Genomic DNA, 24,839 nt, shown 5'->3' on the forward strand with positions numbered 1-24,839 from the left:
GAAAAACTGTGCAAAAAGTAGAGAGAAGCCGTAATTGTTGACTTTTTGGTATGACTAATTGGCTAATTGGCTAATTTAGTAACTTTTTGACTTTTTGGCTAAAACAGAGCCTTCCCAAACAAGGCCTAAGGGGTACTTATTGGACTCTAAACCTATGAGAGAAGCAAACACTTCTTTGCAGATACTAACTAAAGCCACAATCTTTGGTCCAACATATTTGTGTGTATATGTGGGTAAAATAACAAGCCATAACACACACATGCAGAGAGAGAGAGAGAGAGAGAGTAGTAAAACAGGTTATTTAAGTGATAAATCATTATGTCTCAAATAAAAAGCATACGTCTAAGAGTATTAAGTTTTTGTTTTTTTTTTTTTAAACATAGTACGGGTTACGGATGTTTATCAGTAGAAATCGATAGCTAATATAATATAACAAGGTTGGCTTCAACAGTATCAGCCACATTTATTCCTCCTCTTCTGCCTCCTCCAGCCATTTTACAAAGCGCTCCATTGACTTCACAAAGGCTTGCCTGCAGCATATGGAAATAGTACAATAATAAGCTGCAAGTTCTGTGAGAGAGAGAGGAAATGAAGGGACGGCATGGAAAAAACTCTAGACTTCAAGCACAACCACCAATCAAGAATTTAGTATTAGTCCAGTCTTTTCTTTTTCTTTTTTGGCACCCAAATTGAACCATGAATAGAACAATTGTTAACCTGAGCACAAGTCAAGGGCACACGTTGAACATTAAAATAAAAATAGGAACAAAACAGTATCATGATGCCCCCTAAACAAATTTGTCATAGTGGTGATTGGTAATGGCTAAATATGTGTGTCAAGTGTTAGCGACTCAAGGGGACGATAAAGGATAAAAAATAAAGATAAAGGAAAGAGAGAATGTGTCAGCTCTTTATTTAGTAAAATGTTTTATTTGTCCTTCTTAGAAGTCCACATGGTGTGCATGTGGTCAATTTCCTTTAGAATTGCCAACAAATCTTGATGAAAGGGCCACATTACAAGTCACCTCAAACTACAAGATTTTCTTTGTTCAAATTGAAACTGTGAAGACCAAAGTCAAATCTCTCTCAAACTACAGGACTACTAGTGTAATAAACCCAATATCCCAACTTCAATGATAACAAAAAATCAACAAGAAGGAAAATCAAAATGCATACCTGCCCTTCGGGTTTGTCCCTTTACGAAACCAGTAAAGAATGGTATCTTCTGCAAGCACATCCTGGTCATATAGAGCTCTCACAATGTCAGGGAACAACTTCATCAGCTTCGCATCCTCATAGCATTGGACCTGGACTTTGTACAAGAGTTCCAGCTCAAGCTTCCCGCTGGTGCAAAAGGTATTTAATAAATTTGCCCACATTTTCACCTGAACAAGAAAGATATAACCATTAACATTTCAAGCCAGTAAAGCTTCCCCCTTTTCCAAGAAGCAACCCCTCCCACTTGGATGGGACAGACCAAGTGACCAACAAATAATCCAAAGGAAAATCTCAGTGGAAGGATTACTAGGTAATATGAACGTTCTATTTCTGTCAGAGGGCAATACGAATGTTCTATCATGCTCCATCATATTAGCAATCACATTTTAGTGGAAGTAGGCCAACATTTCTATAGGAAGTTTCCAAGTCCATGACATCAACACATTAAAGCAATAACCCATTTATAGGCAATACAACAATATAAATGCATTGTTATATAAATTGTTCACACAAAATAAAAAAAGATTACAGGAAAATTGATTATTTTGATTGCTCGTGCTTGAGTCGACATAGCCTTAAATACTCCCAAGCATGGGTCGGTACACATCCTTTTTTCACCATGGAACTCAGGCCATGAACTCTCCTAGAACATAGGCACTAATTTATCTATTTTCTTCCCCCGTCCACTTACATACCACTTGAATTTAGTTTTTACCTTTGAAGTGCAGCATACTTATTCACTCATTATTGGTATTGGTTTTTACAGCAAATATTCAATCAATACAAGATGACTTTCCTTCATCATGTCGCAATTGGTGCTACATCTCACTTTTCATGCATGCACAAATATATTTCCTTGTATTGCCATGGTAGTATGAAACAATAATGGCCTTCCACCAACCAACTTACTAAATCTTCCCTTTCATTTAAATGGCCTTCAGTGACCACACAGCAGGAAACACTTTCTTCAAGTCACCCATCTACTACAATATTTACAGGTTACTTAACTCTAAACAATCCACCTTGTCATATACACAATAATTCAAAATAATGGGAATCCTGGTCATAATAAGAGACCACAAAAGCACAAACATTTGAAAATTCATAAATCCAGACTAGACTGACTAACTACGATAGGTGCTGCTCAAAGTTAACATATGAGAATTAAAATAAATAAATAAATAATAAAAACTGTATATTTCAGACAATGTACGATACCGATCACATTTTAGTTTTCATTTATTGCACACAATCCAAAGTAAATTTAGTAACAGGACCAAGAAAAAAATAATCATTGAAAGTGGAATTTATACTGCCTGAATAAATGCAGTGTCAAATAATCATTCCTTTGTATCTAATCGGGTTAACTATCTTTTGCACCCAAGTAGTTAGATTGATTTTCACTTTGACTTTCCGCATTTAAAAATGTGCAACACTAACAACCCATGATGCATGCAAAAAGAAGTGAACAACTTTAATAATTCAGCCATGTTCCTTGCCCCAAAAGGATATAATTAACTAACGATAAATTGAAACATCAGCATGTCCATAATCTTGCAAGCACATTTTATACCATGTAACATAGCCCGAAATTTACCTGTAACCAAATAAAAACGATAAAAACCTTCCCTTCTCTCCGCAAACAATGAATCGAAAAGCACAGAAGATTTCAAACATAACTTATACCATAAACCAAGAATTGACACAACAGATTTAGGTTCCATTTAGATAAGTCGATTTGAAATACGGTATTTAAGGTTAAAGTTTATAAATTTGTAAGGAAGATAACTGTTAAGTGGAGGATTGAATAGAGATAGAAAAGACACATTTTGTTACGCTCCTTGCACAAGTAGGATCATTCATGAAAGGATTTCAAATAACTATATTCAACAAGTTATTTCAAATCCATCAATCAACAACTCTCAAATATATTATTGAAAATCTAGATCTAAAATATTACATTGATGTAAAGGTTATAATCCTTGAAGTCATTTTGTGCAAATTATGTCAAAGGTTAAGTTTTGTACCCAATCTACCCATTCCAAACCCCCATCAAATGGGGACTAAACTAGGTGTGGTTTAAATCCTTAAATAAGTGTTACTATATTCATTCATTTCAAATCCATAAATCCAAATGTAACTAGATATTTTGTTTTCTTGCTTTTTGTCCATTTGTTGGCTGAACAAGTTCAAAATCAAAAAGGTGATGGATTTAATGGCAGAAACGTTTCTGGTACATTAGCAAAATAATGTAATCTAATGTCTAATGTATACCTGGCGCAGGGCAGCATTAGCATTCTGCTGTTGGTTCTTCCCAGACCATTGAACTGCATCCATTATGACATCCCATAAAATCCGCACAACCTCAATGTCCGGTAATTTTGCATCCTTAACATGTTGCTTCACAGTTTCTATGACTTCAGATATATCAGTTTCCTCTGCAATCTGGGTTGTTAATGCAGATTTCATTTCTTTCAGTTTCACCTCAAATATCTTCTTCTCATGGTATTCAACCAAGGGTACCAGCCCTGCCTTGCTGAGGGAAAACATGGTAAATATGGATCAATTCCAACTTGCTTGCCAAAGAACAAATTCCATTGACAAAGAACAATACATTCTATGAGTTTTTTTACTGGCCACTTAAAAACAAGAGTTTATGAGAGAGAGATGATTACTGGAAACCAAGTGTAATCAAAGGTTCGAATTATGACATCATTCTCGTATTTGCCGAGTAGCCCAACTTGCCTGACCCATGATGTTCACGAAAATATCTCAAACATACCAAATGCAGTAATGCTTCATAAAATATCCCCAAAAGCACCTATTTTATAAAAAAAGTTTCAAGAAACAACATAATGTTGTTTTCTCGTCTAACTTTTACATGTTTTCCTGTCAATGATACTAAACAGTACATCTCAAACTTTTTACAACTTGGGGAGAGTAGCCTTCAGAGAATTCGTGTTCAAAAACTAAGCAAAAAAACCCTTGGATTTTTAACCACCTAATATTATTCTGGCCCCTAAGCTGGAAAACAAGTAGATCACAACCTTACTCATTTCATCAATTCCACATGAAATCTCAATTTGCAAGGCATAAATCCATAATTATACTAAAACCCAACCCAAGCCAAACAATTGTATTGTATGATAGACCTTGAAACTAAAAGAATGCTTCAATCAACATTAAAAAGCCGCCAGCAAAAATCTCACTACATCACCATATTGAAATAACAAAAAAACAGTAGTAATTCCAAAGAGGGGGTGAAGAAAGTGTACACAAAAAGAGGAAGAGAACCACACCTAGAAAAGAGATTATTCTTCCCAGAAGGGAGAGAAAAAAAAATTTCGTAAGACATACTAAATCAAAAGCATTCAGCAAGCCCAAACATAAATAGCACAAAAGCATGAGAATTGTAGTGAGCAAGCAGATAATGCACCAGCAATCTCAACAATGAGATTATATTTTAGAATACTCTGCAACATCATCTTATTGATTGACACAAAACACTTACGTGAAATGCTCAGAAAATGCCTCAACCGACCGCTTAGAAGATGGGAAGAAGTCGAGAAGATTGTCCTCCATTTTACCACGCTTCAAAAATGAAATCAAATCATCCAGGCTATTATCAATCAAATACTCCTTGAAGAAGTCTGTTATAAATGAAAGAACTATCCCTTTGGCAACAAGATTATCCTTGAGCAGTGGCTGGAACACAGTATCCAGGGGAAGACCTGACAGCTTCTGTGAGAATGCAAGTGCTGTGAAAATCGCCAGCTTCTTCCTCTCATTTTCCTCAAAAAGCTCCAAGGACTGCAGGAATTTTCGCATGACATTTTCAAGATTCTTTATGAGAAAAGGTCTTCGTCGCAAAATCTTCTGTATGTAGATTACAGATGGCAAAATGGCTTCCCGTTTTGGCTCACAGTCTATTATAGAGAAAGGGTGGCGCTCCCCCTCATCAGGCTTAGTTGTGCCAGGTTGTGTACGACCACCTGTGAAAGCAACCTGTGGCAATAATGTACATCTTACCATTCCGGCATACATAGTGCCCAAAAAGTGAAGGAAACTTGCAATTAATTGGAATTAAATAAATAAATTGAATACAATATTGTAACTATAGGTCCACAACGCAATCACCAAAAACCTAAAAAGCATCAACACCGACATGGATACATGACACAACACGGACGCACGGACATGTAAATTTTCAAAAAATGCAAGATACGACATGTGGGGGTCAAAATATATAATTTTCTATATTTATTATGTTATCCATTTGAATATTATATATTTATTCCACATCAAATGTTTATTCTCATCAAATTCATCAGCTACTCCAATGAAAATAAATAAATAAATGGGACACCACAAGTCCCCAATGTGTGCAATTGAAGAAGAAGGGAAACTTCCTCAAGCATATCTTGCACATGTACAGAGTGTGTACAACATGTGTCGGACTCCAATATGTGATCTCTAGAAAGGTCTTTGTGCTTCATAGCACAAAATGCTAATAAGCTGATGATCCAGGTCGGGGAATACACACCGTACCCATTATATAAACTAAACCCAAACATTTTGATCCCTATTTGTTCTCTTGGTGTTCATTATAAAAAGGGGGAAAAAAAAATAATATAGTAAATTAACAAGACGTAACTTCATAGTAGAAAACCCAAAAAGGGCCATAGCAAATTCAAAACTATTTATTTAGGGGTCATTGATTTATGTTCTTTACATGATAATTCCAATGTTACAGCTCTCAAAAAGTAAATTGACAATGAATTTTATAAATGTTATATTTCCCTTTTTCATTAGTTGTAACTGTGATGGAAAAATGTGTTTAATAGAGCAGCCAACTAGAGAAAAAAGATATGACAATCTACATAGGCTAGCTGACACCATATAATTAGTATTAAAACTTCTTGATTTGAGTTGAGCTTGGCCATTGATTAAAAATCACATATGCTCAGATGGGCAATCTAATACTATCCTTCCCATGCTTATAAAAAAAAATAAAAAATGATTTGTATGCCACTTCAGAATATGTGGCATACCATATTTACATGATGTTTCTAGCCCATGTATGGAACCATTCATGAGGTAACATTGGTTGACATATATTTATACCAAACTCAAGTGACCAAAGATGCACTTATCTATAAACCATTGTCATTTTGGTAACGCCAAAACACATAATAAATAGGTTATCTAAGAAGGAAAGGCACTTCTAAGAAGGTGGCGTGTCCGTGTCGAATATTGACACTAATCAAACACTTCCCAACACGTCAACACACATCCAAAACATGACCTATTATGTTCTAAACACTAATAGGAAACCTATTTAATAAAGTACAAATATAAACATATATACATATGTGATAAGCATTAAAAACTTGATTATTTGCAGTGGGATGCAGTGTTTTTAAAGGCTCAAGGCGCTGAAGGTCTCTCGAGGCCTAGGCGCAAGGCGAGGCGTGGGCTTTATTGAAGCAAGGTGCACAATCTTAGTAAAAAATAAATAAATTAAAATAGACTAATCATTCACAGTATTAAGACAATTTTTTTTTTAAAATAAAAGTAATCAAGACAAAGGGTGTGGAAAATAAATTGAAAATAATTTGTAATTTCAGTGTGATGTACTATGTGATTAATTAATTATTAGTAATTTTTTTTCGTAACAGAGAAAGGAAAAAAACTGACCACCAGTGTAATATAATTTGTAATTTCAGTCTAATATAATTTGTAATTTCAGTGTAAAAAAATTACAAATAATTTATATTTTACCAATAGTGTAAAATAATTTATAATTTCAGTATAATATAATTTATTTTGATTTTACATACATATATTTGTGTTTTTTTATTAATATGTATAAACATATATTATTTGAGTATAATATAATATTTCAGTATAATATTTGATAATTCATGTTATATAAAAATATATATTATAGAAGATATATATTATACAGAGAGAAGCCGAGAGAGAGAACGAGAGAAGAGAGACAAAGAGGCGAAGGCGAGAGAGATAGAGAGAGCGATCGAAGTCGAAGGGAGGTCAAGTCGACGAAGTTGAGAAGGCGAGAGACGAAGGAGAAGAAGGGAAATACAGCGATGAAAAAAAAAAAGAGAGAGAGAGAAAAAGAGAAGAAGACAGAGACGAGACGACAGCAGGCAGACGAAGAAGAAGAAGAAGAAGACTAACCTGTAGCCGAAGTAGAAGTCTTCAATCAAAGACGAAGTCGCAATCGTATTGAGTTTTAGACTGCGCGAAGAGAAGAGACGACACTAAAAAATTTTAAGGCTTCGACTCTCGTATCTGTTGTATGAGTTGCAATCGTATGTGTTGGACCCATTCAAACTCAGATCAGAGCCATCGATAGGCATCAGGGGCAAAAAAAAAAAGGCACGCTTAAGCGTCGCCTTGCGCCTGTTCGCGCCGGCCCAAGGCTCGGCCAAGGCGCGCGACTTATCTACCTCGCCTCGCCTTGGGCCTCTTCAGTCGCCGAAGCTACGCCTGGATATGCCTTGCGCCTAGGCGCGCCTTTCACAACAATGGTGTGATGTACACTGTATGGGAAATAATCATCTATGAATCACGGACACGGACACGGACACGCATACGAACACGAACACGGACACGGACACGGACACGGCAATTTCTAAAAAATGGAGACACAGACACGGCAGGGGACACGGCAAATTTTTTAATTTTTTTTATAAATATTTTTATTTTAATACATATTAATTATTTTATTTATTTATTATATTTTTTAAATAATGTGTTCCAATTAATTTTTTTATTTTATTTTCATACATGTGTTTATTTTTTTCATTTATTAATATGTATAAGTATATATTATCTTATACTATGTTATATAATAACTATTATATAATAGTTATAATATATAATAATAATAGTTATTATATAATATATATGAGTATTATTATATAATAGTTATAATATATAATAATAATAGTTATTATATAATATATATGAGTATTATTATATAATAATAATAGTTATTATATAATAGTTATTATATAATATATGATGAATCAGAAGATGAGAAGATAAAGACGAGAGAGAACCGAGGGAGAGGCAGACGGAAGCAAGACAGAAGCGAGAGAGAGGGAGGCGATCGAGATCGCGATCGCGATGGAGAGAGAGGATCGCGATCGCGAGGGAGAGAAAAAAGGCGAGAGAGAGAGAGAGTTCTGAGACGGCAAAGGGGCGAGAGAGAGAGAGAGAGATCTGAGAAGGCAAAGGCGAGAGACAGAGCTCGTCGAAGTCAAATGGGGCTCTGGATCGTCGCTGATCAGGTTTGTACTCGTTTTTCCTTTCATTTTACTCTTGTCGCTGTGTCGTTGTGTCCATGGCGTGTCCAGATTTGGACACGCCTGTCCCCGCAGTGTCTCTTCCGTATCCCCTGTAAAAAAATTAATTAAATTAAGGGGACACGCCAGATGCCCGTGTCCCGTACGTGTCGCCGGCGTGTCCCCGTGTCCCCGTATCCGACACCCCCACGGCTTCCATTTTGGCGTGTCCATGCTTCATAGATAATCATGTCCTACAAATATATGAAATATGCTAAATTTCTGATTTATAGTATGCTACAGTTCTCGTAAAAAAATGTCGTGGATTTGGGGCCAAATTCAACACATATCAATCTCATAATATCTTAATTCTTCTCGTTTAAAAATTAGTCTAAGGAGATATTTTATAAACTCATTATGTGCTTAAAAGTTACATTTTTAATGAATCTTTAATCTAGAAAGTCTAACAACACACAATCACCTACCACTTAAACAAATAATAATAATAAACAAATAATAACAACAATAATAATAACAATAAAATAATAGAGACAAAAAGAAAGAAAGAGAGAATAAAATTAGTTAGAGAAATATGACAGTAGATGTTAAACACTTTGCTCAGAAAAATTTAGTCTACAATTTCACTCTTAATAAAAGAACTTACTCTTAAATTTTCAGAGCTAAATATTCAATTACTTGAAAAAATAGTAACAATTCAGCACCCAAAAAAAAAAAATTAACATGGAATTCTCACTCATATGAAATGAACATTGAAGCATTTGAAACTCAAATAAACGTAGTTTAAACCAAGAAATATTGAATACTGCTTCCACAGTGAAATTCAAAATATATAGACACTTTTCTGGGGCAGGGTAATTCATGTTGTGTACTAACTTCCTGACGAATACATTCAAATAATTTTGAGAAAATCAAAGCAAAAAATAAAATACTTGCCTCAAAGAAGGTGTCACCATATCTTGAGAAGTTAAGGTCCGAAGATTCAATGCTCTTAGCAATGAGTTCCTGCATGTAGGAAGGTGCCTCTTTAGGTAGATCAGAATGACCAAATCCAACGAGCAAACGAAAATGCATGGACACACAGAACGAGCAAAGAAACAATGTGCAATAGGACTAGATCATAAGCACATTAAATTACCAGATCACCAGCATTATCCAGATAAATCTGGACCACTGCATCCGCAAATGTTGAAGGGTCCAGAGGAGCTGCAATATTCCGTTTGCGGGTCTTAATCCGCGTACCACTGTATAATATAAAAAAAAAAATTCTGACACAAAGTTGAGAACAAAAATGTTTACAGTCCAACAGAAGTCAAGATATCAGGACATAAAAAAACTAGTCTCCAGACCCTAGCATTAGCATCTTTCTTCAAACAATAGAACCTAAACATTCCTTATAATATCAACTACCACCATCTAAAATATGTATGTAATATGCATTTATTGACAAAATCAAATTGCATTCCACTTAAAATAAACTTCCCCTGATCTTTTTTTTTTTTTTTTTTTGTAATCAACCTCCTTTAACATCATCAATAGAAAAGGTCACAACCAATGCACAAGGCTCCTCGCTTACAACAAGATATTGGAGATGTAAAGCAACCTTTCCCCCAGTTTTTGTCAAGATGCTGATTTGAACTCAGACCACAACACTGGGAGAGAATAGTACTTGCAATTGTTGCAAATCACAACCTCACTTTAACCTCATCAATACTAAGTAAATATCAACTTCTTATTTAAAAGCAAGGCAAAACAAAACGCAGCAAGAATAGATATACAATAAAAAATGAGTTTCAAATAATAAATTTTATAATTTATTTAAGCTTTTGCTATAGAAACCCAAGAATGTTGGATTGGCCTGGTAAAAAATTATATGAATTTATTTAATTTAACTAAGCATATAGCCCTTGATAAAGCGGAATGACATAAAAAGATTCATATAGCCAATCCCACATGATAGGAACACAAGGTTTAGTTTGGAGTGTTTTATTCGGGATTCATTTCATCAAGCCCAAATTAATCAATTTTTAAGCAGCGTATTCAAACTGTACACACATTACATTACTGAAGTAACACCTTCTAATCTTTTTCTAGTCTTCATGCTGTAATCCTACTGGCCGCTCATTTTACTCTATTGTCATGTAATTTTTTCAATCTTAGGCCTCGTTTGGGAACAGACTAATTTAGTAACTTTTTGGCTATTTAGCTAAAATATGAGTTAAAAAAAACTAGTACGTTTGGGATGACTTTTTGACTTTTTATGAAAAGATGTGCAAAAAGTAGAGAGAAAAGAGAATCTTTGACGTTTTGGTATGGGTTGTTGGGTTTTGTAGTAACTTTTTGACTTTTTGGCTAAACTGGTCACTTCCCAAGCGAGGCTTTAATACAATTCAAAAATTAAAAATACCATGAAAGTAATTATTTCACATTTTAACATAACCCAAGTTGCACATGCATCATGTATGCTTGTATGCTTATGGAAACATTCGAACTCAGAGTTTTTGGGTACCAACAAGTAAAAACCTAAGAAGCATAATCACTTCTAAGAAGGTGGTGTGTCATATTAGCATTGACATAACACGACACAACACTCATCGAACACTTCTTGACCCTTGTCAGACACGTGTCTATGGCTTAGACAAATATGAAATACATTACAATATTGAATAAAAGTAATTTGAAATCCAATGATAATTACAATATAAATTTATACATATTCTCCTCCTTTAAGCTTCATAGATTAGTGCTACGTTGCATTCTGCTATTGTCTTTGAAATAAAAATTTATATACATGACATATAAATTTCCATGTCAATGTGTTTGTGTTGCGTTGTGTCATGTCACATGTTCATGCTTCTTTGCCAACAACCAAAAAAATCCCTTAGGAACAGCCGTTCAACTCAGCCAAAAATTAAAAAAAGAACTGAAATGCTGCTCAAATGACATTTAAAACTGCACAAAATGCCTTTAAAACATAACACAAATCAGAGAACAATAAGAATAAATCCAAATCCAAGTACCAACAAATAAATCGAACTTACCCAAGAGTGGGTTTCTCCTTCGAGCTGCGCAGACAATATAGAGAAAAGTTAAATTAAATTATATTACATCAATGAATTCAGAAAAAATAATGAAAAAAAAAGAAAAAGGCACTAAGCCATAACAAAAGAAATTGTTTCTCCTACCAAATTCTACGGATCACAAAAAGAAGAACAAAAAATAAATAAAAATGAGAATAAATTGAACAAATCATTAGATCAATAACAAATAAACTTAAGAAACAAAACCTATATACGATTTCAATTATATTAGAAAACGAATAGATTAAAGATCCAGTCACCCTAAATCACCAAACTATTACATATATATAATTAAACATGCCTGGGAAATCTTCAATCAAAGATGTTTGGGGAAAAAATGAAAAGAACCCCCCAAAATATATATATATATATATATATTAATTTTTGGACACGATTGATCAAAGAAAAAACAGATCTGACAAACAAGAAATTGAATCTGAAGAAAGCAAAATTAGAGAGAGTGATATGAGAGAGGTACCTCATAAACCAAGATCGAGATGAATCAAAGGAGAGGCGATTCTGCGACTCTCTGAGTTTGAGCTAAGAGGGGAGAGAAAGAGAGGAAGGGAGTGAGATGCGATAAAAAGAGGGAAGGGTTTCGGCAAGGTATGTCTCCCAACAGATATTTACGTTGAGAGAGAGAAAATAATGAGAAAAAAAGCAACAAAGTATTGGTAGGTGTTTGGCATGTATTAAATTTATATATATATATATATATATATTTATTTGAGTTATATTTTCTTTTTATTTTTATTTACTTTTTTTTAATTTTTTTATATATTTTTTTTATAAAAAGTTAAAAAGTATATTTATTTAAAACCTTCTAAATCGCTCCTAAAATCGATCCACCAACTTGTGGCCATCCAACATTTGCCCGCGAACATAAATAGCCTGAATCAGCTCAGGTCGAGCTCGAGTTTAGTCCGTAATTCTAAGCTTAAAGCTTGGGTTGTGTGTTTTGAGATCTGGTTCGAAATCAGGCTTATCAATCTGCTTAAGGCCTAGATCGAGACCTAGTCCATCCGAAGTCTAATATCATTTTCAAGCTATTTTGATAAGAAAAAAATAAAATTTTAGTAAACAAAATTTAAACAGCAAAAAAGAAATGTCCAGGCTTGACCCAGACCCCTGAACCTAAACTTGGCCCGCCAGTCCACCCAAAGCCCAAGTACCCCTAGGCCTAGGTCGAGGTTTTGAACAAGCAGACCAACTCGATCCGATTTTTTTGTAGGAACGCGCTAGGCCCAACAACAGGCCGGCCAATTTTTACACTCTTAATTTACAATAGGCTCTTTGGAGATTTATCATAATTACATGAATTTATTTTTTTTTATAGACTACGAATACATATTTACTTAAAATACAAATTGTCTTTCGTAATTTTGAAAATTACATCTCACCTCTTGACATTTTAAATTTCATAATAATTGACCCATTTTGTTAATAAATCATCAAGTTAATTAATAATTTTTAATGATATCAAAATTTTATTTTAATTAATAAATTAGGTAATTTTATTATTATATAGGAGAGTAATTAAAAATTTTATTTTTTAGTTAATTGTATTAAAAAATTATGATACGGGAATATTTATAATTTTCCAAAACACATAAAGTAATCTATATTTTAAATAAATTTTAAATAATGTATTTATAATTTATCTTTTTCTTTTAAGATTTTTAAAATTACATTAACCTCTCAATATTTATAATTTCACTCTATTCCATTTGGTTTGATCAAGGTGTGAATTCTTTTATCATTTTGAAGGGTACCATCAATATTAATGACTTTAAGATGAAATATTAAATTATCTTTGAATATAAGTAATCTCTTCATGCAAAGTGCAAACATTTTTGACATTTTTATAGCGAAATTCAACTTAACTTTGTTTTTTATTCTATACGTAGCCCTTTATGTTTTCACATGCATTTCACAATTACTGTTAATCTTGACAGAATGTCTGACGACACAATTGAATTTACAAATTATATGAGGACGTATAATTATTTTCAAATAATAAGAGATAATTAACACATAAGCCAAATCACAACGGTAAAGCCCTTCAACTTTCCAAATTAGTTTCATGTAGTGCTTTATATTACTATTATTTTTTTTTTTAACATTATATAAGACCTAACTAAATGGTAGTTTTAATAAAATTTATCATAAATTCATGTTCCTTAAATAAAAATAAAAAATAAACATACAAAAGAAAGGAGAAAAAAACAAACCAACAAACACCAACTCCCTTACCAACGTAGATATTGAAGTTGGTCGTTGATTTTGTTGATAATAAGAAGAAGGAAAAAAAATTAAAGTTAATTTTATCAATTTATTCATGTGTTGGTAGAATTAATGTAACATAGTGGTTAAAAATTAACCGATTTGATAAATTAAATGAATGAAAATTTAGTTTAAGGACTTAATAAAAAAAAATGCAAAGATAGTGTAATTTATTTAAAAATAAGAAGTGACCAGTGACTAATCTTTTTGCAAGTTAGTAACTTCATTAAAAGTTGTTTTTTTGTAGGTGGGGTTAAAAGCCATATGCTGGTTTTTTAAGCATCAAAATCATTTGGGAAGGTAACTTAACTGAAAGTTACCTGTGAAATTATAGTTATACTTTTCATTGGTCAAAATGAGTCACATGGGTAAATTGTAATTTTTTTTAATTAGGTAGGGATAGTTTGATTATTTTATTATAAGGTGACATCATAAATAAGTATTAATAAAAAAAACTAAATATAAATTTTTATCAACTTCCAAAATTACTTTATAAAAAAAATCAAAAAAATTAATTAAAAGTCAAAAACTAACTCTTAAATATCTTTTCAAAGAGTAATGCTAGAGACCCCAAATATTCTACCAAAAGTTTTATCAAATGTCTTACATGGGTGTGGGACCCACACGGACATGGGTGTGGGACCCACACAATGTGAATCCCATGTGGATCCCACACCCATGTGAGACATTTAGTAAAACTTATAGAATTTTTAAGACCTCTAACATTTTTGCTTTTCAAATACCCATAGATTTGTATAACTTCACTTTCTATTTCCCGCCATTCGAATCCTCCGAATCTCATTTCTCATATCAAACTCTTATGTTGTGTTTGGTTGGGGGATTTGAGGAGGGATTTGGAAAGAGAAATAAAAAAGGTAGGCGAAATGTGAATAAAACATGCCTATATTTCACCTAGCTTCACACACTTTTTCCCTTTTTCTTTCCAAATCCCTCTCCAAATCTCCTAACCAAACACACCATTAAATACATCCGCCCCCTATAAGTGGTTAATCAATCATTATTTTTTTACTCAAAGGGCAGTCTCCCTCATTCGCTCTAAAATTCGTGTGTTAGAAGTGTTTGGGAGGGTGATTGAATTAAAATAATTTATTAAAAAATAAAAAAATTAAAATAATTACTAATAAAATAAAATATTATATTTAATTCATAATTATTTATTTTTTTCTTTTACAATCATCAAATCAACTAAAAAAAAATTAACAAACTTTTCAAACATAAGTTTTTTAACCAAACTAAAATAATTAAAATATAAATTAACCAATCAAAATAGTAAACTTCCCAAACATTACCTGTATCTTATTTTATTGTGTTAATATCGTCTTTCTTTTTTCACGTTTGAATTTGTAGACCAAAATATGAAAAAAGAAAAAAGAAAAAAAAATACATGTTACATCTAAATTAAGGTGAAGCAAACACATTGAACAAGACAGTCAGCAAGTGTTGGATATCAATTGACAGGTAAATTTGAAATGGGTAAATTATTTTGCTCATTTTATGTTAATCACTTTGACACTTTATATTAAACTATAAATTAGTGATCGGTGGAAAATATTTCAATTTGAAATTTAAAACACAAAAAAATACAAGTAGAAGTTGGCAAATTATTTTACCCACTTAACCATTCAAAGGACAAGTTTAATGTAAAGAGGTGTTTTGAAAAGATTGTTAAAAACTGAATTTTTGACTTTTTTTAATTTTTTTTTGTAAGAGAAGAAGTGAGTTAAAAACTGAAAAATGACTTTTAATTAACTTTTTAAAATAAGTCAAATTACAAGGATCATAAGCTTATGCTCTTATTCATCCAGCAACAAAATAATAAAAGCAAATTAAAAATACACTATTTGATGTATGTTTAGAATATAAATTATCTTATATAATTTAAAAAATTACAAATACACCTTAACAAATTTTTTTATTTAAAAAAATTAATAATTTTTTTTTTGTACTACTCTCTTATACAGTAATAAAATTATTTAAATTATTAATTAAAATATATTAATAAAATTATTAATTAATTTGATAATTTATTAATAAAAATAATAATTTGTTATATAATTATAAACTTGAAGGTATTGCAATCTGATTTCAACTCTACACAAGGAAGAAAGAAAGAAACAAATGTTCAAGGACAAGAGTCCCGGCGTGAAGATACTATGGATCTGGACCATCGGCACTGCCGCCAGTAATCTCTCTCTCTCTCTACTCTCTACTCCCTCTCTAGATATGCATAGCATATACACCACATGTATAAATTTTTTTCTTGGTCTTGCAGTCATGGTTACCAATGTTGTTAGGACTAGGCTAAAAGACATGGAAAAGGTCATGAACGCCGGAGAAGAACGCACTGGTGTTGACTCTGTTGTAGTAATTGACGGTTCACCCAGTTCCCGCGAAGTTGTTGGAGACCAGAAGTCATCATCAGAGGAGGTTTGAATCCCAACATTTTTCAAATTCAATTTCAGTTTTGCACTTGTATTTGTTTCTCAACTTGGTTAGTTTCTTTATGGAATGGATTTCAAATTTTTTGTGGTATATGGGCTTTATGGTATGTGTTGACGGAGAGATTAATGGGGGCATCATGTAGATTACATGTTCGATGAATGGTCTGAATGACATTGTTGAAAGCAGGGACAGAATAGGAAAAGACTATTGGGGGCATGGCCCCTGTTTGCGTAAACATCATTGTTTGCATAGAACTTTAAAAAAATATATATCATTTTATATATAAAATAGCCAAAGTATAAAAAATATATATATCATTCTTCTTCCATCTTGAATTCTATCAAAAAAAACTTATTCATCCCATTAGAAATTGCTTTTATGGTATTTAATTTAATTTAATTTAATTTTTTTACGTATGTAATTTATATCATATATACATACATGTGTGTTTTGTGTATGGTAAAAAAAATTTCGTTTTACCCCTCCGGTAATGAAATTCTGGTTCTGTCCCTGATTGAAAGTGCATTTGGTTTGCTTATAAACATGCCCTTGGGTATTTTGTTTTAGTCTGCACTAAAGTCTGAAATCAAACCTAGATTGAGGCATTGCTTGGTTGTTTGATTGTGATATGTTAAGAAGTGTTTGCGCAAAAAGCCAAGTTGGTATGAGAGCGAACTTCAAAATTCGGTCGTGGTTACAAATTTTTTTCAGAAGAAGCACAAACTTTGTTCAATGTTCAGAAGAGAATAAGGCTTGCACAACTCCATATAAACAACGGAGGAAGTCGAAGACTGGATTGGGATAAAATCAAAAATATTAGGATCAAACGCCCGTTGGCTCTAAGATTGTTGCCAACAAAGTTTGCTTCTCTAGCAATTTAAAAGGGTTTTATAAGAAACAGTTGTTCGTCTTGTAAGAGGATGATAGATATGAAATGAATGAGTGATGGGAAAATTGAATCTAGAGGAGGTTGTGAGGTTAAAGTGACATAGATATGAAATGAATTATTGTAAACTCACATCACATTCCTAGATTTGAGTAATGGAAAACTAAAAACATAATCAGAGGAGATTGTAAGGTTTAATTGCCACAGAAAAAATTAAGCATATCATGATTATCATCCTTTTGGTTGTGAGCTTCTTCGCTAATTTTTATTATTTTTTGGTTCAATTGATTTTATAATTCCTGATAAAAAAAAAAAAAAATCTTTATAACAATTACAACTTCAGTTTTTTGGTAGATAGATTTGGTTGTGTTTCAACATCAAGTTTAACTTTCTTGGATCCACAATTATTGGTTTGAATGGCATGTGTTGGTGAGTGCTTTGGGGGGGGGGGGGGGGGGGTTTCAATTGATTTTATAATTCCTGATAAAAAAAAATCTTTAGAACAAGTACAACTTCAGTTTTTTGGTAGATAGATTTGTTTGTGTTTCAACATCAAGTTTAGCTTTCTTGGATGCACAATTATTGGTTTGAATGGCATGTGTTGGTGAGTGCTTTTGTGGGGTTATAACTGTTTCTTGAAGGAATATGTGGTCTTTGTGTTTACACTCATGAATGGCAGACCAGCGAGAGCATGCCACATGGCAAAGCTGCTAGATAAAAGTGAGTTGGGTGTGGTAGTGGAGAATTAAGTGGATAAGGGAGTTTTGGTTACTGAGATCATTGGGATAAAATTCCATCCCATTATATCTCGCTCCCACTCTTTTTCTCTATAATCCTAAGGGATAGTAATGTTGGTTGCAAATGGGTAAGCGTTGGAGCAATGGGAAGATGACATGTGGGCATTCCAACTATGCAAGAGGAATTGATTCCTGAGAAAAGGAACTGCAGAACACTCGGGTCTTTAGAGAGTAAAAGACATGGATTGTTGCATGCAAAATGGTAATTGGCACCTACATGTGGGATGCAAAGCATTATTGTAGGAGAAAAGCATGGACCCCAATTGAAAGGAGAATAGCAGCCAATGGTCATAATCAGCCTTTATAAATACAGGAAACGAGAAACTTTGCGAAGGGTCCATCACCACGCAAACTACCAAAACTGTTGTCGAATTCAATCCAACATGGTCTTTACTCATTTTCATGTACTCAATTGCATTCCCAAGCTTTTTCAAACTTTACATCTACCCTTTATTTTCCCAATATTTCTCAAGCTCTATATTTAGCTTTTATTTCCTCAAGTTTTTGTTTTGCTACACTAGTGTTGGTTGCTTAATTTGGGTTTGCAGTGTGAGTTTACAGCATTGTGTTTTTTTTTTTATAATCTTCTTCCCTTTTTCACAGATGATTCATAAAGGTATATATTTCACAAGAAGTGAAATTTTTTGTTTTTTTCACGGTGGCATTAGCAATTAGGTTGACACATGTATCTTGTTTCCTCGACTTCATGAGTGGGAAGTTGTAGGTTTCTTGTCCATAAATTAATGAATAGGGAGCTCTAGGTAATATCCTATCTGGCATTTGTTAGTGAAAAGAATGTTTGGACTTGTCTTTACGTACTTCTCCAGGGCTTCTAGAGAAAGAAGTGCTAGGCACCAGCTGATTTTCCTTCTGTTCAAGGCTCCACTGGATAGATTGTCATTCATTCTGCCTTGTTCTCTTCTTCGGCATTTAGGCTGACATAGAATATCTAGCTGTGTACTCCTTACAACTACCCAAACTTCACTGACAAGGAGGGGCTTGTTATACTCTTTCACTATTCAATTCAGTGTATTGGTTCTTCTATTTGTAGGGGGCCTTGTGAATCTCCCGTGGAACGAAGGCACATGCTCACTTCAGAGGATGGTGAGTTTATCGAAGATAAAAAAAAGTTCTAGACCCTTTTCTTATTTCTTATGTCATTTTTTTTAGTACGGGGAATTATTGCCCCGAGTTCATGTGCCTCTTTATGATTTTTACAAAGTAGAAAGAAAACACTTCATTATTTTCCACTCTAGGGCTCAAAAGGTGTATTGCACTCTAAGTAGGCTTCTTATGAGAAGATTTATGTTTGTTGTTCTGATCATTCAATGATTTCAGTAGATCTGCACAATGTTCTCCGGGACACTTGCATTTCCTAATACATCATATCTCATGAATTCCTCCACGATTCCTATGTGACCAGAAGACATATACAATCCCGGACTTGGGGTGGCTGTTGTGCTATGCCTTTTGCACAGCAAACACTATTGTGCAGCCAAATGGGCCAGGGCCTATTTTGATGATTTGAACCGTTCACATTTTAGAGTATATCGAGTAGAATATATCTGGAAAAAATTAAGTTAATCAGATATCGTTAACCCTTTCATCCACTCACATTTGTATTACACAAAAATAAATGACAATTGTGATTTAAAGTATTAAAATGAATACAAATATGAGTGGACAAAAGGGTTAATGATATCCGATTAACTTGATTTTTTGCAGATATGTTCTACTCGATGTATTCTAAAATGTGAATGGTTTGGATCAACAAAATAAGTCCCGAAATGAACCCATTTAGTTATACAACAGTGGTTGTTGTGCCCCTTGCACAGTAACCATTCCAAATCCATTACATCTGGAAAATTTTATTTCCACATACTTAATTGTCTCAATCGACATTATTTCTCAGTATACACATTTTGTAATTTAATTATTAATTAATTTTCTCAATCCACACAATAAATGTATCAATTTTACCCTTCACTCATACGATTGTACACATACCCCTTCAACCTTCCATCCACACACTTGTCCCTCCTTCCATACACACGGCTACTGCTACGATTTGGAAATTTGTAGACTCACAGTGCTACAACAGTCAAAGTGAAGACCCATAGTGAATAACTTTGCTATATTGAAGATCTCCATTCCATTGAAGACCCCATTGAAGACCTCTATTGACAACATTATTGAAGAGACTCCATTAAATTATCATTACTACTAGCTGTGGTCTTTAGATAAACCATTAAGTGGAAGAAAAAAAAATGTTGGGAAGGAAAACACACAATTAATATGATGTTCCGAAAAGATATTAGTTGTTTAGAACATTGTATGTTTTCTTACAGTGATTTCAATATTTTGTTTAATTTCATTTTCATTCCAGAAAAAAAAAAAACAAAAAAAGAAAAAAAAAAAACGAATCAAACAATTACGTACTAAGATGCAACAACGAATGACTGATTGGTCTGGTTTTTTATGATAAACTGTAGAAAGCTTATGGACTCGTTGGCTATGTTTTTGTTTTCTTTGTTTTTGTTGTTGTAGGAGAGGGTTCGAGAAAGGAGTTGGAAAATTCGAAGATCTTCAAGATCCTTGAAGAACAACTTCGAATTCTCTAGAATATGATGAGAGGCTTAGATTCTTCAATAATCTCAACTTAGGAATACAAAAAACAAAGGAGATGATGGAAATAAGAGATTGGGTGAAGAAGAAGGCAAAATGGCTAGAGAGAGAATAATGGCAAGGCTCTCCCAGGGATCCCCACTTTCACTCTCAAGGTTGATAATGGAGAGGGGAAATTAGTTCTTTCCCAAGAGTTCAAAAATCTCCAAAATCCATGCCTTGTAAAGCTATGGGTGGGTACTATTTATAGGCACCTCATGATGTAGGATGGAGCCCATGTGCAAGGCACATGGGGGATATTCTCTCTAACCACCTTGTCCGAGGAGGTGACCTCTCCGAGGAGGTGACTTCTCCGAGGATGAGAAAACCCCGAAGAGGAGATCAGTCCCTCGGCGAACCCTTCTTCTTAGCCACACCTAACCAATGATCCCCAATCATCCCAAAGGGTCAGGGGTAGTCCCAGAGGACGTCCTGCCGCAAAATATTGCCGAGTCTCATGGACCCCCCGGGGTCGTGCCACCTCGACCCGGGTATAGGCTAGTTTAACCGAAGAGTGAATTTATCTCCACTCACCGTCCTCGGGATCGGGTCCTTTGTTCGAACTCCATTACGCCCATGGTTTTGGTGCGTAGATCTCGGAAAGCTCCGAGCCCGCAAGTGTTCTGGGACTCATTAACGGAGCGACTTCTAGATTGCGTCTGAATCCGTTCGAAGCCAAGTACTTCGGATCTCTAGATTCGTGGATCCGAATCCTTTCGAGTCCGAGTGCCTCGGATCTCTAGGCTTGCTTAATACCCTTTCGAGTCCAGGCTCGAGTAAGTCTCTAGGTTCGTGGATCCGAACCCTTTCGAGGCTTAGAGCGATTCAATCCGTTTGATGGCGATAAATCTCGGCCCACCGATTCTTGAACTTGCGATAAATTCGGGCCCACTAATCTTGGGCTATTGGGCCTAAATAATTTAGTGGGCTCAAATTAGCCCCTCTTACATTTGCCCCTTGCGTGTATGAGAAATTTTAAATTTCTCAGACATGCATACTGTCATTTCTTCGACCCTGTTTCGCATTACGTTCCCAAAAAAAAAAAAAACATTTTGTCACGACAGAGCCTATGGATAAAGTTGATGACGCACTTCAATTTACAGAAAAAATTGACAAGCAAAAAATTTATTTTTTTGTACTTTTTTTTTTTTTTTTTTTTTTTTACAGAACATCTCAATATATATATATATATATATATATTTTTCACTCCAAGCTAAAAATAAAGCACACCCACCATCAATTTTTTTTTTTTTTTTTACAGAACATCTCAATATATATATATATATATTTTTCACTCCAAGCTAAAAATAAAGCACACCCACCATCAATTTTTTATTTTAGAAGGATAAGGCCCATTATTTGTATATATATATCCTTAGGTCATTTGAGTAACCTATCAGGGTCACACCTTTTTCTTATTTAAGGATGAGGACAAAACCTAATCAATGTAGCCTCTATTTTCTTCTTTGTTACACAGCGGCGCTCTGTTTCTCTACACAGAGAGACGCAGCTATTTTATTCTTCTTCAAGCAGCTTTCCTTCTTCTTCTTCAAGCAGCTCTGCCTTGGGTTTGCTCACTGCCGACTGCTGCAACTCTGCTGCCGACCCACTGTCTTCAACTGTGATCTGGCCAACGCCGACCACGTCGCCCTTTCAACGCGGCGTCGGTCTGCCCAACTACCCCGTCACTTGCACACCGTCTGCTGCCGCTGTCAACCACAGCCTAGGGACGCAGTGACTCAGCCATATCCGTCGTGGCCTTGCTTGTGTTGACCCTACACATGCTGCTCGCGTCTTGCGCTGATGATTTACTCAACTGAGCGCTGTCAGCTCGCGCGTGCCTTGTTCGCACCGCGGCTTTGCCTTGCTCCTCTACTCCAAGCACTGTCATCACTCGACGCCGTCGTCACTGCTGCATCTCTGCCCTCCATCGTGTCGTTGCGGACCTGTCCTGGTTGTTCTTGGACCCAAGCCAGCTCTTCATTTTGACGAGCTTTGGTCTTCATTTGAGAAACTTCATTCTTCTTTATCACTTCAGATCTCTTTAACTGGCTCTGATTATGTACATCTTGAAACCCTTACTTGAGATTTGGCACTTTTATTGATGGACTGGATATAGATAAATCTTCAAAACTGGGCTGTTGAATTTCACTGTTGATTTTGCAAGATAAAAACACACCATGACATTGCACACCTCCTGATATTTATAACATGAGCCCGTGGCTTGATAATTTTGATACAAATAGAACTATTGAAAAATATTGAGCATTCACCGGTTGTCTCATGTGAATTTATTCATCGTCATTCTCATGAATATTGGAATAGTTACTGTTGAACTCTTGTTGCTAAATCTTGAACTCATGTTGACAAATCTAACATAAATAGAATATTTGATGCTTGCATTGAAATATTGATGTCCAGGGTAGAGATGTGATAGGAATGATGTCATGCTTGATGCCTTGCGCCAAGACCAAACCAGCCTACCATCGGCCTCTCTTTGCTGAAACTCTTCCTCCGGCTTCGACGGTCCAATGCAAACCACACACGTTGGCCCTCTCAACGCAACGTGTGTGGTTGCTGACTCTTCTGTGGTACCAGCGTTGCTTCCGGCTTCAACTTGTCTGACGCCGACCACGCACGTTCGCCCACGCAACGCAACGTGTGTGGTCTTGCCAAGCCTAGCTCAGTCCTGTTGATTGTAGTCTATAAAACCTTTCTGATTTCAACTTGAATTTCCAACATCGGCTTCGGACTTCACCCCTCTAACAGTCCCAAATTTGTGAGTATGAAATTCGGCTCCCTCTTCCTCTCGTTGAATAATAAAGATGATATATTGTTGTTTGTTTAACTTGTGGATGCTTGGGAAAATACATAGCTGATGCCAAAATTTTGTGTGACTGTTGTAGTTTTACGTCGGCTTGAGAGGAACCAGCCCGGAGAGACAAAAACTTGATTGTTGCATTTTCATGAACTTGCTCAGAGTAATAAAATTGTTGTAGCTTAAATAGATAATTATTATTTGTTGATGTTGCCCCATTCTGATAATGCCTGAATCATGATCTGAAATTGATATTGTTTGTCTCAGTTGTCGGTTTTGCTATTTCAGGCAAATGAATTCTTGATTGAAATCCACGACCTCAGGGCCCTTGGAACCTGCACTAATGAGAGCAAGGGCTGTTCCTCGGAAGTCCGAACAGAAGCAAGACTGTCCCTCGGGAGTCCGAAGGTAGCACACACCCTACTTTGGCAAGAAAGATTCCTCTGGAAGATAACCGAGTCTACCAAGCTTGCACCAACAGAAATAAAGATTGTCTCCCAGAAGTCCGAGCAGAAGCAAGGCTGTCCCTCTGAAGTTCGAGCAGAAACAAGGCTCTCCCTCAGAAGTCCGAGCAGAAACAAGGCTGTCCCTCGGAAGTCCGAGTGGATGTGCACTTCTACTTTGGCAGCTAATGGAAGCAAAGGCTGTCCCTTGGGAGTTCGGGTAAGAGTCCACTCTACTTTGAAAAGAAAGATCCTCGGAGCTCGTATTAATGAAATCAAGGGCTGTTCTTCGGACCCGCACTAATGAGAGCAAGAGTTGTCCCTCGGAAGGCTCTCCCTCAGAAGTCCGAGCAGAAACAAGGCTGTCTCTCGGAAGTCCGAGTGGATGCGCACTCTCTACTTCAGCAAGAAAGACCCTCAAAGCTTGCATTGATGGAAGCCATGGCTGCTCTTCGGAGGTCCGAGTAGAAGTATACTTCTACTGTGTCAAGAAAACTCCCTTCAGGTTGGTAACTGAGTCTACCATTCCTTTTTCTTCTTTGAGGGGCAACAAAAATTAAAAACTGTTTCAAGCAACATAACACAATGAAGATATACAATGTAGAGAAAATAACTTTTAATGGAGATACATAATATGGAGGAAATAAATTTCTTCATAACATAAGAAAGATAGAACTTCATGGACAATGCAGTAAATGCAAACTGTAAATGTCATAGGTAGACTTCTTTTACGGAATGTTGACATTTGCCTCTAGAGTTGCAAGATCATTTGGAAAGCTTTCACCAGCTGCTCGGGTTGTGGTCGTCATCTACCATCATAGCCATGTCTTTGGATCTTTCTGTACAGACTGATATC

At 35.0% G+C, this 24,839-nt stretch overlaps 1 protein-coding gene and 1 long non-coding RNA gene across 5 annotated transcripts; one reads left to right on the forward strand and one right to left on the reverse strand.

Moving 5' to 3' along the window:
* Positions 1 to 285: 285 nt before the first annotated feature.
* LOC114300727 (uncharacterized) lies at positions 286 to 12,392 on the reverse strand. Of its 4 annotated transcripts, none has more exons than XM_028245586.2 (8): positions 12,108 to 12,392; positions 11,591 to 11,614; positions 9,688 to 9,793; positions 9,486 to 9,554; positions 4,730 to 5,223; positions 3,493 to 3,754; positions 1,177 to 1,385; positions 286 to 717 (listed from the first exon to the last, which is right to left on the reverse strand). In XM_028245586.2, the coding sequence occupies exons 1-8, from the start codon at positions 12,110 to 12,112 to the stop codon at positions 621 to 623; spliced, it is 1,266 nt and encodes a 421-aa protein (XP_028101387.2). In that variant the 5' UTR covers positions 12,113 to 12,392; the 3' UTR covers positions 286 to 620. The 4 variants fall into 4 exon arrangements, with proteins under 4 accessions (XP_028101387.2, XP_028101390.2, XP_028101389.2 ...); XM_028245589.2 differs by having other exon boundaries at positions 286 to 530; positions 12,108 to 12,323; XM_028245588.2 differs by having other exon boundaries at positions 286 to 530; positions 9,688 to 9,817; positions 12,108 to 12,318.
* An 11,213-nt stretch (positions 12,393 to 23,605) lies between these two features.
* Positions 23,606 to 24,593, forward strand: LOC145823176 (uncharacterized). The gene is made up of 2 exons (XR_014365413.1): positions 23,606 to 23,703; positions 23,829 to 24,593. It is a non-coding gene; the product is annotated as an uncharacterized LOC145823176 (long non-coding RNA).
* The last annotated feature ends 246 nt before the right edge of the window (positions 24,594 to 24,839 follow it).

The sequence above is a fragment of the Camellia sinensis genome, chromosome 1 (assembly GCF_055761805.1).
Source record: "Camellia sinensis isolate YWXY chromosome 1, ASM5576180v1, whole genome shotgun sequence".
NCBI classification, from domain to species: domain Eukaryota; kingdom Viridiplantae; phylum Streptophyta; class Magnoliopsida; order Ericales; family Theaceae; genus Camellia; species Camellia sinensis.